The sequence below is a fragment of the Enhydra lutris genome, unplaced genomic scaffold (assembly GCF_002288905.1).
Source record: "Enhydra lutris kenyoni isolate GAN:26980312 unplaced genomic scaffold, ASM228890v2 scaffoldscaffold2, whole genome shotgun sequence".
In the NCBI taxonomy this organism is placed as follows: Eukaryota; Metazoa; Chordata; class Mammalia; order Carnivora; family Mustelidae; genus Enhydra; species Enhydra lutris.
The window spans coordinates 54517855-54529911 of NW_019154086.1; the positions used below are offsets into that span (position 1 = coordinate 54517855).

At 38.8% G+C, this 12057-nt stretch overlaps 1 protein-coding gene across 1 annotated transcript in view; it reads left to right on the top strand.

The window, feature by feature from the left end:
* The window catches only part of LOC111146342 (cilia and flagella associated protein 44), a 155095-nt gene continuing 143038 nt past the window's right edge, over positions 1-12057 (top strand). Inside the window, exons 1-5 of the mRNA XM_022501862.1 lie at positions 1-100; positions 2095-2232; positions 2757-2916; positions 6955-7117; positions 11283-11385. Coding sequence (XP_022357570.1) covers positions 1-100; positions 2095-2232; positions 2757-2916; positions 6955-7117; positions 11283-11385 — 664 coding nt within the window. The remainder of the gene's footprint in view (positions 101-2094; positions 2233-2756; positions 2917-6954; positions 7118-11282; positions 11386-12057) is intronic.

Genomic DNA, 12057 nt, shown 5'->3' on the forward strand with positions numbered 1-12057 from the left:
ATGAAGGAACCAGGGGATCAGGATACTGATGGGAGGAGATTGGATAAATCAAAGAGTGATGGGAAACGGTCTCTGAGCTCCTTGAAGTCTGCATCAAGATGTAAGTAAAGATTATAATATACACTTAGATTTTTATTATTAAATTTAGGAAAAATCACTTTTGAAGAGCATTTAAGTTTGTGCAGCAGAGATGGTTTACTTGTTTAACTCTGTTACTAAATTCTAAGTTTGTTAAGAGCAGAGACTGTGTTTTAACTATTTAATCTCCAGTTCCTGGCCCATAGACGTTACTGTCATCTCTATGTTGATAATGACCTCTTTGAAAATCTGGTCTTGCTCTCTCTTTGAAGTCTGCAGTCTTTAATTAACTTTTCTAATACAGTATAGTAGAAAGAATTGGGCTCTAGGTTTGAGGCCTGGGTCTACCACTTAGAGATGTTTGATCTGGGGTAGATTATTTCACCTCTTTGAGCCTCAAATTTACTCACCCATTAAGATGGTAATTGTGAGTTGTTTGAGGATTAAATTGGATAACAAGTGGAAGAATATACTGCAAATAGAACAGAAATATCCTGATACCAAAACCAGACAGATGCTACGAAAAAAGAAAACTACAGGCCAATATCCCTGATGAACATAAATGCAAAAATCCTTAACAACATGTTTGCAAAACACAGTCAATAATGGTGAAAGGATCATTCACCATGATCAAGTGGGATTTATTCTCAGGATACGAGGATGGTTCACTATTTGCAAATCAATCAATGTTATTTGATTGATTTAACAAAACAAAGGATAAAAATCATAAGAATATGTTAATAGATGCAGAAAAAGAATTTGACATCTAAAATCCAACATCCATTTACAATAAAAACTCTGAACACAGTATGTTTAAAGAGAACATACCTCGACATAATATGGGCCATATATGAAAAATCCATGGCTTAAAAACAGAAAAACAGAGCTTTTCCTCTAAGATCAGGAACAGGATGAGGATGTCCACTCTTGCCATTTTTGTTCAACATAGCACTGGAAGTCCTAGACACAGCAATCAGACAAGAAAAAGAAATAAAAGGCATCCATATTGTTAAGAAAGAAATCAAACTGTCACTATTCACAGGTAACATGATACTATACATAGAAAACCCTAAGGAATCCACAAAAAAATATTAGAAGTAAAAAATAAATTCAGTAAAGTTGCAGGATGCACAATTAATACCCAGAAATCAGTTGTTTTTCTCTACACTGTTAACAAAGTAGCAGAAAATGAAATTAAGAAAATAATCCCATTTACAATTACACCAAAAAGAATAAAATACCTAGGAATAAACTTAACTAAGAAGGTGAAAGACCTGTACTCTGAAAACTATAGAACATTGATGAAAGAAATTTCTAATGAATCCAATTTCTTTAATAAACAGAAAGTTGTTTATTTCTTCTTTTGTAAGTTTTGTAACTTTGTATGTTTCATAGAATTTGTACATTTATTTTAAATTATAAAATTGTTGATATAACTCTAGGATGTATTTTCATTCCTGATGTTGGAGATTTGTATTGTCTCTCTCTTTGTTCTTGATTGGTCTAGCTGGGAGTTTCTCCATTTGGCCAATCTTGTCAAAGAATAGGATTTTGTTTTTGCTCATTTTCTCTATTGTTTATTTGCCTTTTATTTAATTGATCCTTGCTTTCATTTTTGTTATTTCTATTATTTCTTTTTATTTTCTTTTTCCTTTTTCTAGATTCTTGAGGTAGAGCTTTAGGTGTTTGAGTTTTGACTTTTCTTCTTCTAAGTGTACAAAACTAGAAATTTCCCTCTAAGCATTGCCTTAGTTGCATCCCACAAATTTTGACATGTTATATTTTAATTATCAGTTAGTTTGAAATATTTTTAAGTTTCCTTATTGATTTCTCCTTGACCCATACATTATTTTTAAATGTTCTTTGATTTCCAAATATTTGTAGGTTTTCCAGATATCTTACCATAGTTTTTTAAAAATTTACTTCTGTTGTGATAAAAAAATATTAGCTACTTTGGAAATAAGGAAATGTTTAATTCAAAATGTAGGAATTATTAAAACAAATTACTTTTAATAGTTGCTGTGAGAGAGGATGCCACAGATGAAACATTTGTTGAAGGGGGAGAATCATATTTAGAGGATGATGATTATGATACGGAACGTTTGGAAGGAAGTTCAGGTTCATTTCACTATGACTATGTGGATAACATTGGAGGTAAGAAAGTATTGTTAGTTTTCTCACAGTAATAGTAACTGTTTTAAAGACAAATTGCCCAAACTGAACAGTTAAAAATTCATAGAAATAAAAACTTGCAGGGTATGTCGGGTGATAAAAGGAAAAGCATGGAACATGCTTTAGCAGGGTGATTTAGAGGCTTTGGAGCTGTATATTACATTTCTGAGGATCACATACCAAACTCTCATACTTGGTTTCCTGGGAACTAGATGGACTAAGGACTGTTCGCCCCCAGATTAGTGAATTCTCACTCTGACTTGGAACTGATTAGGAGTTGCTCTTTGAGACTACAGAAACCATGACCAGAGCTCTGCGTTCACCCTGATGCACACAGGCATGTCGGCTCTTCCTCCCATGCTCATTGGTGGGTGGCATCTCACGTTCAGGCCACTGGTGGTACTTACTGCTGGAATATTACGGGCTAGGTACCTGCTGCCTGTCTTTGTGAAATGCAATTTTAGGATTCACCAGATGCTGTTCTTTAAAATCTTTTAATTTTTTAGACTCTCAATATGTGGAAGCCCTTGCTCCAGGCTCCGAAGAGGTGGAGGAAGAAGTTAAGAAGAAAATCTCAGAGAACTTCTTCTACGACTATACGGAACTTATTTCGATGCCTTTTGTGACTCCGGATTCGAACATACCACTGGATCTTCTCACACTTGTGTATCCACTCTAGTTATACGTGTATAGTTTTTGGATTTCAGGTTCTTAGGTCAGGGGTTGGCAAACTAGCCCATGGACCAATTCTGGCCTCTGGTCTGTTTTTGTGAATAAAGTTTTATTGGAACACAGAAATTCTCATTCATTTACATTTTGTCTGTGGCTGCCATTGCACTACAAGGGCAGAATTAAGTAGTTATAACAGAGGCCACCTGGCTCAAAAAGCCTAGAATGTTTACTGTCTGGCCCTTTCCAGGAAAAGTTTGCCAATCCCTGTCTTAGGTGATTCTAAGAAGCTTGGCCCTTAGAGAAGTTGAGATAGAAATACATGATCTTAATTTAATCAAGCTTTTGTTGATGCCAAATAACCATAAAGAGAAATGATGCTTTTCTGCTTGTTCTTTCATGAGATAGGATGTGCAGGAGACCAGAAGGCCTCTTATCCTGGTTTCCCACCTCTACCAGCCTGGCATCCCTTTCTCAATGCCTTGCAAGTTAAACTCATTGATTTCTTAAAACACTGATGCCATTGGCAGGCAGGGGTACTGACACACTATTTATCAGATGAATATCAGAGAAGACAACCCTGAGGAAGAAGGGTCCAAAATAACAAGTTTTAATTGGTCTGCAGAGTAAGAGTCCATGAAAAAATTTAAAGGTGGGGATAATCAACAAGAGGATTTAAGGTTGCTGTCACTGTACAACATTAGGTTTGTCAGGTGGAGTTGGGAGAAGATTTCCATTCATGCTCTTGCTGGCAGTCTAGCATGCTTACCCTTAGATGGGTGCTGGAGAGGACCCCATGGCCTAGACCACTGACTGGCCTCTTATACAAGGTGTGCTTAAAGAGGAGGGCTGTGTACTTCATAACTCAATTTTGCTTTTTACATAAAGATAGAACATGTTATTATCACTTTCTATTTCAATCCCAGGTGTAACTAAAACTAATTCACCCTGAATCTTATAACTTGGGAGTTTTCTCTCCTGAGGACTTTTTTGTGTATGTGGTCTTTGGACAGGTTGCTGATAAAAGTTATGCTTTTGCCATTCTTTTAGCCTATTTGTTTCAAATGAGGTGGTTTATCAGTGTCACCTGGAAGCTTTTCCTGAAATACACATGGTCTGAGACCTTTCCTGGACCTACCGCATTATATCTGTGGGGAGAGGGTCTTGGGCACTTGTAGTCTGAAAAACCTTCCCAGGTACTTTTTTTTTGTTTTAAGATTTTATTTATTTGTTTATCAGAGAGAGAGAGAGACTGAGCACAAGCAGGGGGAGAGGCAGGCAGAGCAGGCAGAGCAGGCAGAGGGAGAAGCAGGCTCCTGGCTAAGCCAGGAGCCCCATGTGGGACTCGATCTCAGGACTCTAGGATCATGACCTGAGTCAAAGGCAGTGGATTAACCAACTGAGCCACCCAGGCATCTCTTCCCAGGTACTTTTGATGGTCTTGTTCTCTCCCAGCCCCTAATACTGGGGACTTGCTGCTCCAGGATACAGGGATCTCTGTATTAAAGAGATATGCCTAGATTCCAAATAATAAGAGTCAGAGTGACCTTGACGTTTGACCTGAGGTGTGAATTCCTTCTATTCATGATGGATGAGTGGCTCTATAAGCTATAGACTTTTTGTGAACACTTTCAACACCAGGGAAGTCACAAAGTAGCTTGTCCCATTTTTGGAAAGATTACATTATTAGCTGTTCCAGACCTTGAGTCAAAAGCTGACCCTCTGGACTATCCCGCATTAGACAGTTCTACTCTCCAAGAATGAGAAGCTCCAAGAAGTCAGCTGTCATGTATCCCCTACATACTCTTTTGTACTTTAGTAATTGTGTTGAGTCTACTTCAATTTTAAAGTTTGTGTTTTATAAATCAATCAAGAAATATGTCATTTATTAAATAGCACCAAAACCATAGTATAATTTATATAAGATGTAATTAAATGCAATTTTGTTTTATTTTTTTAAAGATTGTATTTATTTGTCAGAGAGAGCGAGCACAAGCCGGGGGAGCAGTAGGCAGAGGGAGAAGCAGGCTCCCCGCTGAGCAAGGAGCCTGATGCAGGACTCAGTCCCAGTCCTAGGACCCTGGGATGATGACCTGAGCCAAAGGCAGCCGCTTAATTGGCTGAACCACCCAGGAGTCCCTTAAATGTAATTTTAAAGTGAGGGTCCTAGATGCCCATGAACAAACAATGAAGGCCCTGGGTCTCTGATAGGAAGTTAAGAAGGTGCAAGACAGAGGAGAGGATGGGATAAAACGGGAAAGGAGTTGAAGCTATAGCAGAACACAATTTAACATCTTCAGAGGTCTGGTTAGTGGCTGCCACTGTCTTCTGGGGTTAAAAGAGAAGGATTGGACTCTAGTTATACATTAATTAACTATTTCACCCAACGGACATTTACTGAATGCCTGAGGCTCAAGACACTGCACTCAGCAGTCTGGGAAATAGAGATGACCTTGTGAGAAGAAGCAGGCTGTGATTTGAAAGGGGAGAGTTTGGGAAGTAACAATCTTACCCATTCTGCATTGGAGAGCAGCAGCAAGTAAAAGGGAGTCTCTCCCCGACCCCGAAATTAGGGATGATAATATCAGATAAATGATCACATGTCTGATTCCCAGCTGCCATCCATGTCAGTGAAGGGATGGTAGCCTACTTCTACTCATGGCTATAGACATAGCTTTAAGCCCTCCAAAGTGTTACACTGGTACCTGGGAACAGAGAAAGGAGAGAAGGAAGGGAAGGAGAAAATTGCAGTTTGGGGAAAGGGAAAAGGCGTGTAGGTGAAGCCTCCTGCCCCATACCAGGCTCTATGAAGATAAAGAGCCTGTGGTTCCCACTCTTCTTTGTAAGGAAGCCTCAGATAGTTTCCCTGAGGACTGAACAGCTTCAACAAGATCTTTGGATCACACATTCATTTGCTCTTTATATAAGATTCAATTTTAGGTGTTCATGTCTTTATTAAATTGATAAAATTCAGTTTTCTTGAACAGATCAAAAGCTCTGAAATGTTCTCTTTTTCAATTTAATTCTTAGGCAATGAGCTAGGTTTAGTTACATATAGTTAGTTGTAATTTGTATATACTTCACAATTCAAATTGCATTAAGATTTTCTCTTTTTTACAATTATAGATACTCTTGTTAAAAATTCTACATAGTTTCTTTCTCTAAAAATATTCACTTACAAATAAAAGTAATCCCCTAAAATCAGAATTTATTTTTTAAAGAAGGGCTCAAAAATAAAGGTTTCTTCAATGATCCTTTAGCTTCTGTGTTCACTAGTGAGTTCTTAGAAAATATGAATCCATCTACTTAAGTTTCACTATGTATTACATTTCTTTTGCAAATCACATTTTTTATAGATTAATCTCATCTATTTAATACATTTATATTTTGGATTATATTAATTTGAACTTGAATTAGTAACAATATACATTTAAAAGATGTATTATAAAAACTTAGGTTATTTTAACCTCTATTTTGGATTAGTTCAGATTTACTCTATAGGATAAATGTGTACACACACACACACTCCTCTACACACCTATACATACTAATGAGCTCAGGAAATGTTAGCAAATTGATTATACATACTTATATACTAAATATTAGTTCATTTTCATAATTTGCTCATGTGAATTAAATTTCAATTACATTTATGTGGATTTATTATATTAGTCACATTATCACTGGTTTGTCAGAACTTAGAAACATTCTGTCAGAATTTTAAACATCTCGCCTTTCAAATTCAAGGAAGAGGCCTATATAATACTTACCTTTTATAAAATGAATCTGCTTTCAGGATCTCCCTGCGAAAATTAAAATATCGACTAAATCGGAGTATAAGAATTTTCACTTCATTGAAAAACAAAGTTGCATTGGTAATAAATAAAAACTGAGTTTCAAAGTATAATTCAACTACTTCAACACCGACCCTTTGCCTAATGGCACAGCTTTTAAAAATACATTTATTTCATTATGTTTACTGTCTCTAGGATGCTTACTTTGTTACACTCCTTTTCCTTAACAACTTTCCCTCAGTCATTCCTTTGGTTATGACTGCAGAAAGCGGGCCAACCTACAACTTCTGGACAGCGATAATGTGATCTACATAGCTGGGAACCAGCTGATCTTTCTGAATTTGAAAACCAAGGAACAGCTGTACCTGCGAAGTAGCAGTGGTAGAGGAATTGGTGTCATTGGGGTATGCTGTTGGTGACTTTGGAAAAAAAAATCTTTTTGTATCTGTTTCTTCTTGGACCAACCCAGCTCTTAGGTGCCAATACCATAGGTAGTATTGCGGGATTTAGGCATTTTCAATTCGACCATTACAGCCATTCCATTCGCTGACCTGGTCTCTGTGCAGTACTACAACGTTATGTTAATGATACGATCATCTCATTTTGCAGATAAGGAAACTGGAGCTGATAGAGGTTAAGTGGCTTCCGACTGTCCTGCAGCTTTTTCATAATGAACACTTTGTTCCCATTCTGCAAAAATACTCAGATGAAGAGCACAAATGATAATGCAAATCATAAATAGAGATAAGTGCCAGATAAGATGTAGGTATAAAATTGAACATTAGGAGATCAAATATACATTGTACATCCAGTAATTTGTGAGCAGTTGACAAAAAGATTTGCATGTGATTTGGAGGCTGTGTCTTCCTTCCTCCTCAGGTGCCTGTCTCCATCAGTCACCTTCTTTCTTATTTCTTTGGCTGCACCTTCTTTTCATCCTCAGCATATAAAAGCACACTAAACCAACTGGTCTTCATAAAACCAACTTATGTCTTCATAAAAGCACTTCTAAACCAACCATGCCTTGTCTTTACTTGCTGGCTTTTCCCTTCATAGCCAAGTTTGTCTTTTCCCCTCCCACCTCACTGAAATTGCCTTTACTAAAGTGACCAGTGGCCCGCTGAGTAGCCGAATCCGAAGAATACCTTTTTAGTTGTCTCTTACTTGAGCTCTCTATAGCACTTGGCCCCGTACCGGATTTTTTCCCTTGACTGTTTTTCTACTTGGGTGTGATCCTTAAAGGTAGGTGTCCTTAGCTCTGCTCTCACCAATAACAACCCGAGAAACACCTCTGGGTGCCTTTAGAGTCATGAGAGGGGCCCCTGTTCAGAGTAGTCTGTGTGAGACAGGGAAAGGAGGAGAAACACACAGGATTTGGGGCACATACAAGCAGCACTTCCATAGTCGATGTTCAAAGAGTTTTTTAGAAGGATCATGGTCTAAATAGAAGTCTGCCCTGCTCTCGCCCTGCCTCTCAGGTGTGAGCAGCCCAGAGAGAACTGGCAGGTGCAGGGCCCACATCACCACGCCCTGCAGAGGTGGAGGGCTTCCCACAGAAAGCCTGGTACAGATCCAACGGAGAGACTGGGCCAAGCTAGCAGGGGGTAGTGGGAAATAATTTTGATTACATTAGATGGGACCTGGTAGGGTATTTAGAAAGGGAGGTGAGTGGAGAGGTTTTGAAGATTCTTGCTCTGAGAAGTGAAGCAGGGACATGAATGGGAATGCAGAAGGTAAAGAAAGTCCGAGATCCACAAATAGAACTTAGAGTGGCTATCGAAACAGGACCTGGTGAGAGGGAAGAGTGAGGAGAGTCTCATGATTATTTCTTTCTTGATCATTGATCTGTACATAGCATGTGTGCATGGTAAAGTCCCTGCCCCCAGCAAGAATTAATGAACTAATTAGGATTATTGTTTTAAGGTTTTATTGATTTGAGAGAGAGAGAGAACAGAAGTGGGGGAGGAAGGTTGTGGGGGTGTGGAGAGGGACAAGCAGACTCCCCACTGGGTGTGGAGGCTGATGTGGGGCTCAATCCCAGAACCCCAGAGCCCTGAGATCATGACCTGAGCCAAAGTCAGATGCTCAACCGACCGAACCACCCAGGTACCCCAACAAGAATTTATTATATTACATTGTGTGTCCAACAGTACTCAGAATATGCAGGTATTTAAATGATAAAAGGTTCATGACCTCTCTGAATTCAAAGAGTTTAAAATCCATCTAAAGAGACAAGACTCATATTAAAAAGCAAAAAACCAAAAATCTAGATCCATGTAAGTACGTGATACCGTGGCACCAGCTGTGTACAAATATTCACAGGCCCAACTTGAGGGTCCTGAGTTCGGTGGAGGGAAGTCAGTTAGGGGCCACCCTGAGGGGTCATGTACCCTGAGGTCCACATCACCTGCAGAGTGCTGAGAAACAGGAAACTAGCACTTCTTTTTTTCTCCCATTATGTAGATTTGAAATTTCTATTTTGTTGTACAATGATTTGGTCTGAGGTCAGTAGGTGAGGTGTTCTGTGGTCAAGAATGGCAGTCCTTATCATCCTCCTGGACTCTGGGCAATTGGATGTCCATGCGTGCTGGGGCTGTCAGAGCCTGGCTAGTGGCAGGGGCCTTTCCTCAGCTGTCGTCATCACTTCATTTTCCCCTGAAACAGTTTACTATTTGTGGATGAGAAGTGTTCTTGCAAAGCAGTGAGAAACCTGTGAGAAGTGGGTTCTGGGGACATATCAACTATCTTTCAGAAAAGATAGGGTGAATCTGTATGTTGAATAAAAAGTAAATAACTCATTAATTCCATGTGTCCACTAAAAATAAAACACCAAGCCCAACCCCACAGAGTTTCTGATCTGAGAGCTGCAACTTTTTCACTTACTATAGACCAGACCTGGAGGGGTAAAAGATTTGCCTGAATTCCCTTTCAGATTTCTGTGACCACATATCCTACCCAATATTGTTCTGTAAATGGGCATCTAGAAAGATGTAGTTGTAATCTGTTTCCCCCTAAGTCCTTCGTAACTCCAATTTTTTAGTTCTACTTTCTTCTTGGCTTCCAACACCTGGCTTGAATTCTACCTCTGACATTTGCCAGCTGTATGACTTCAGGTTGCTTAGCCTTGCTGTGCCTATTTCCTCATCAAAATGGTGGGAATGATACTGGTAGCCAAACTCATAAGGTTGATGTAAAATTTAAGGGAATTAATTCACATAAAACACACACAGTGTCTGGGACACAAAATAAGCACGCAATAAGTGTTCTTCTCTCACTGAGTGTGTATCCTATAAACCCAAACCTTGTTTCGAGCTGAAGTGATGGGTGTTTACTTGAGTGGAAGAGGTGTCAGCAGGAAGACCTTATTATAGGTCTTAAGGCGCCATGGGTGGGGAGAAGAAAAAGCAACAGTGTTATCTGGGGTACCAAAATCTACAGTGCAACCTGTATCCTCTGAGGAAAGCTCCTCTTCCACAGGTTTAAAATCAGGAGTTGCAAAATGGTAACTGAAAATAGAGTTTATAAAGCACAATATGTGTCTTAAGTAGTCGATTTTTGTAAGAGCCTATTCTTATTTTTAAAATACCCATTGACTCTTCCTGCACATTGGCTTACCAATGAACAAAAATACCAGGAATAAACATATAATTCTGTAAGATTTATACTGCTATCACTTGAAATGCTGACACAAATAGTTTACCTGGGGCATATTTACTCTATTTGTCTCTATGTCTGGCTTGGAAATAGTATATCTTTCTCACTTCTAGTAAGTTTATAGACATTTGCAGTGAATTTGTCCAAGGTGCATTTTTAAAAACTGAGCTGTAACCTACTCTGGAAACATGGATTTTTCTGTACAAAAAGCTAGTCTGATTTATATATGGAGGGTAAACAATTCATCTAATTTAGTTGTTCTCAAAGAGTGGTGCCGGGGCTGGCAGCAGCAACATCACCTGGAACTTGTTAGTGATAGAAATGCAAATTTTGGGGGCCCAGCCCTGATACACTGAATCAGAAACTCTGGCTTGCTTTCTGTGCCTTAATAAGCCCTCCTGTGGTTCTGATGTGTGCTAATGATTGAAAACCATTGTTTTAGCTCTTCTGATGGCAATTAAAAAAAATTGTAGGGGTAGAGATGGTTCTATTAACAAAAGTAAAACTTAAAATGAACATTCCCTTAGGTTTCATTTTTTTTTTTTAAATTTTTAAAGATTTTATCTATTTACTTGACAGAGATCACGAGTAGGCAGAGGGGCAGGCAGAGAGAGAGGGAGAAGCAGGCTCCCTGCTGAGCAGAGATTCCCCTATCCATGCGGGGCTTGTTCTCAGGACCCTGGGATCATGACCTGAGCCGCGAAGGCAAAGGCTTTAACCCACTGAACCACCCAGGCACCCTAGGTTTCATTTTAAATCACATCCATCGCCATGTACTTATCAGATGCCCATTTTTTAGTCTTCTATTGAAGGGGATCCTAATAAATTATAAAATCACATATGCTAAATACTACATTAATGGGACTATAAGAAAATTCTCCTTTTATTATTTAAGTGAGATTTTACTCTTTATAGGTACATCCTGATAAAACTTACTTCACAGTAGCTGAAAAAGGAGTTTTCCCAAAGATTATCATCTATGAGTATCCTTCTTTGAAGCCCTACAGAATCCTTCAAGGTGAGCTCAGTATATCTTCTAAAATATTCCATGTTCAAGGTTAACAGCATTCAGGGTCTTTCAGAAACACTTTATTTAAAGGAATTGTCTTATGCACTTGTGGGGGCTAGCAGGTCTGAAGGTTGTAGGGCAGGCTGGTGGGCTGGACAATATTTATGTTTTTAAGATTTTATTTATTTATTTGACATAGAGAGAGAGAAAGAAAGAGTGAGCACAAGCAGGGGGAGCAGGAGGGGAGAAGCAGGCTTCCTGCCAAGCAGGGAGCCCGATGTGGAGCTTGATCCCAGGACTCTGGGATGAATGATCTGAGCTCAAGGCAACTGTTTAACTGACAGCCACTCAGGCACCCCTAGGCTGGACTTTCTTGGGCTGGGTTGATGCTACATGTTTGGGTAGAATTTCATCTTCCTCAGGGAGAGCTCAGTTTTGCTTTTAAGGACTTTCATCTGATTGAATAAGGTCCACCTGGATTAAAATAACCACAAATGAAATTAATCACCACAGTTCTCTTATAAATTTTGTTCTCCATATAATTACTTCTAGTAGTTAGTTTTTTAAATGGACTACTTTTCAGAGCAGTTTAAGATTTGCAATAAAATTGAGAGGAAGGTTCAGAGATAACCCATAGCCCTCTTCTTTCACATATGCATAACATTCCCCATTATTAACATC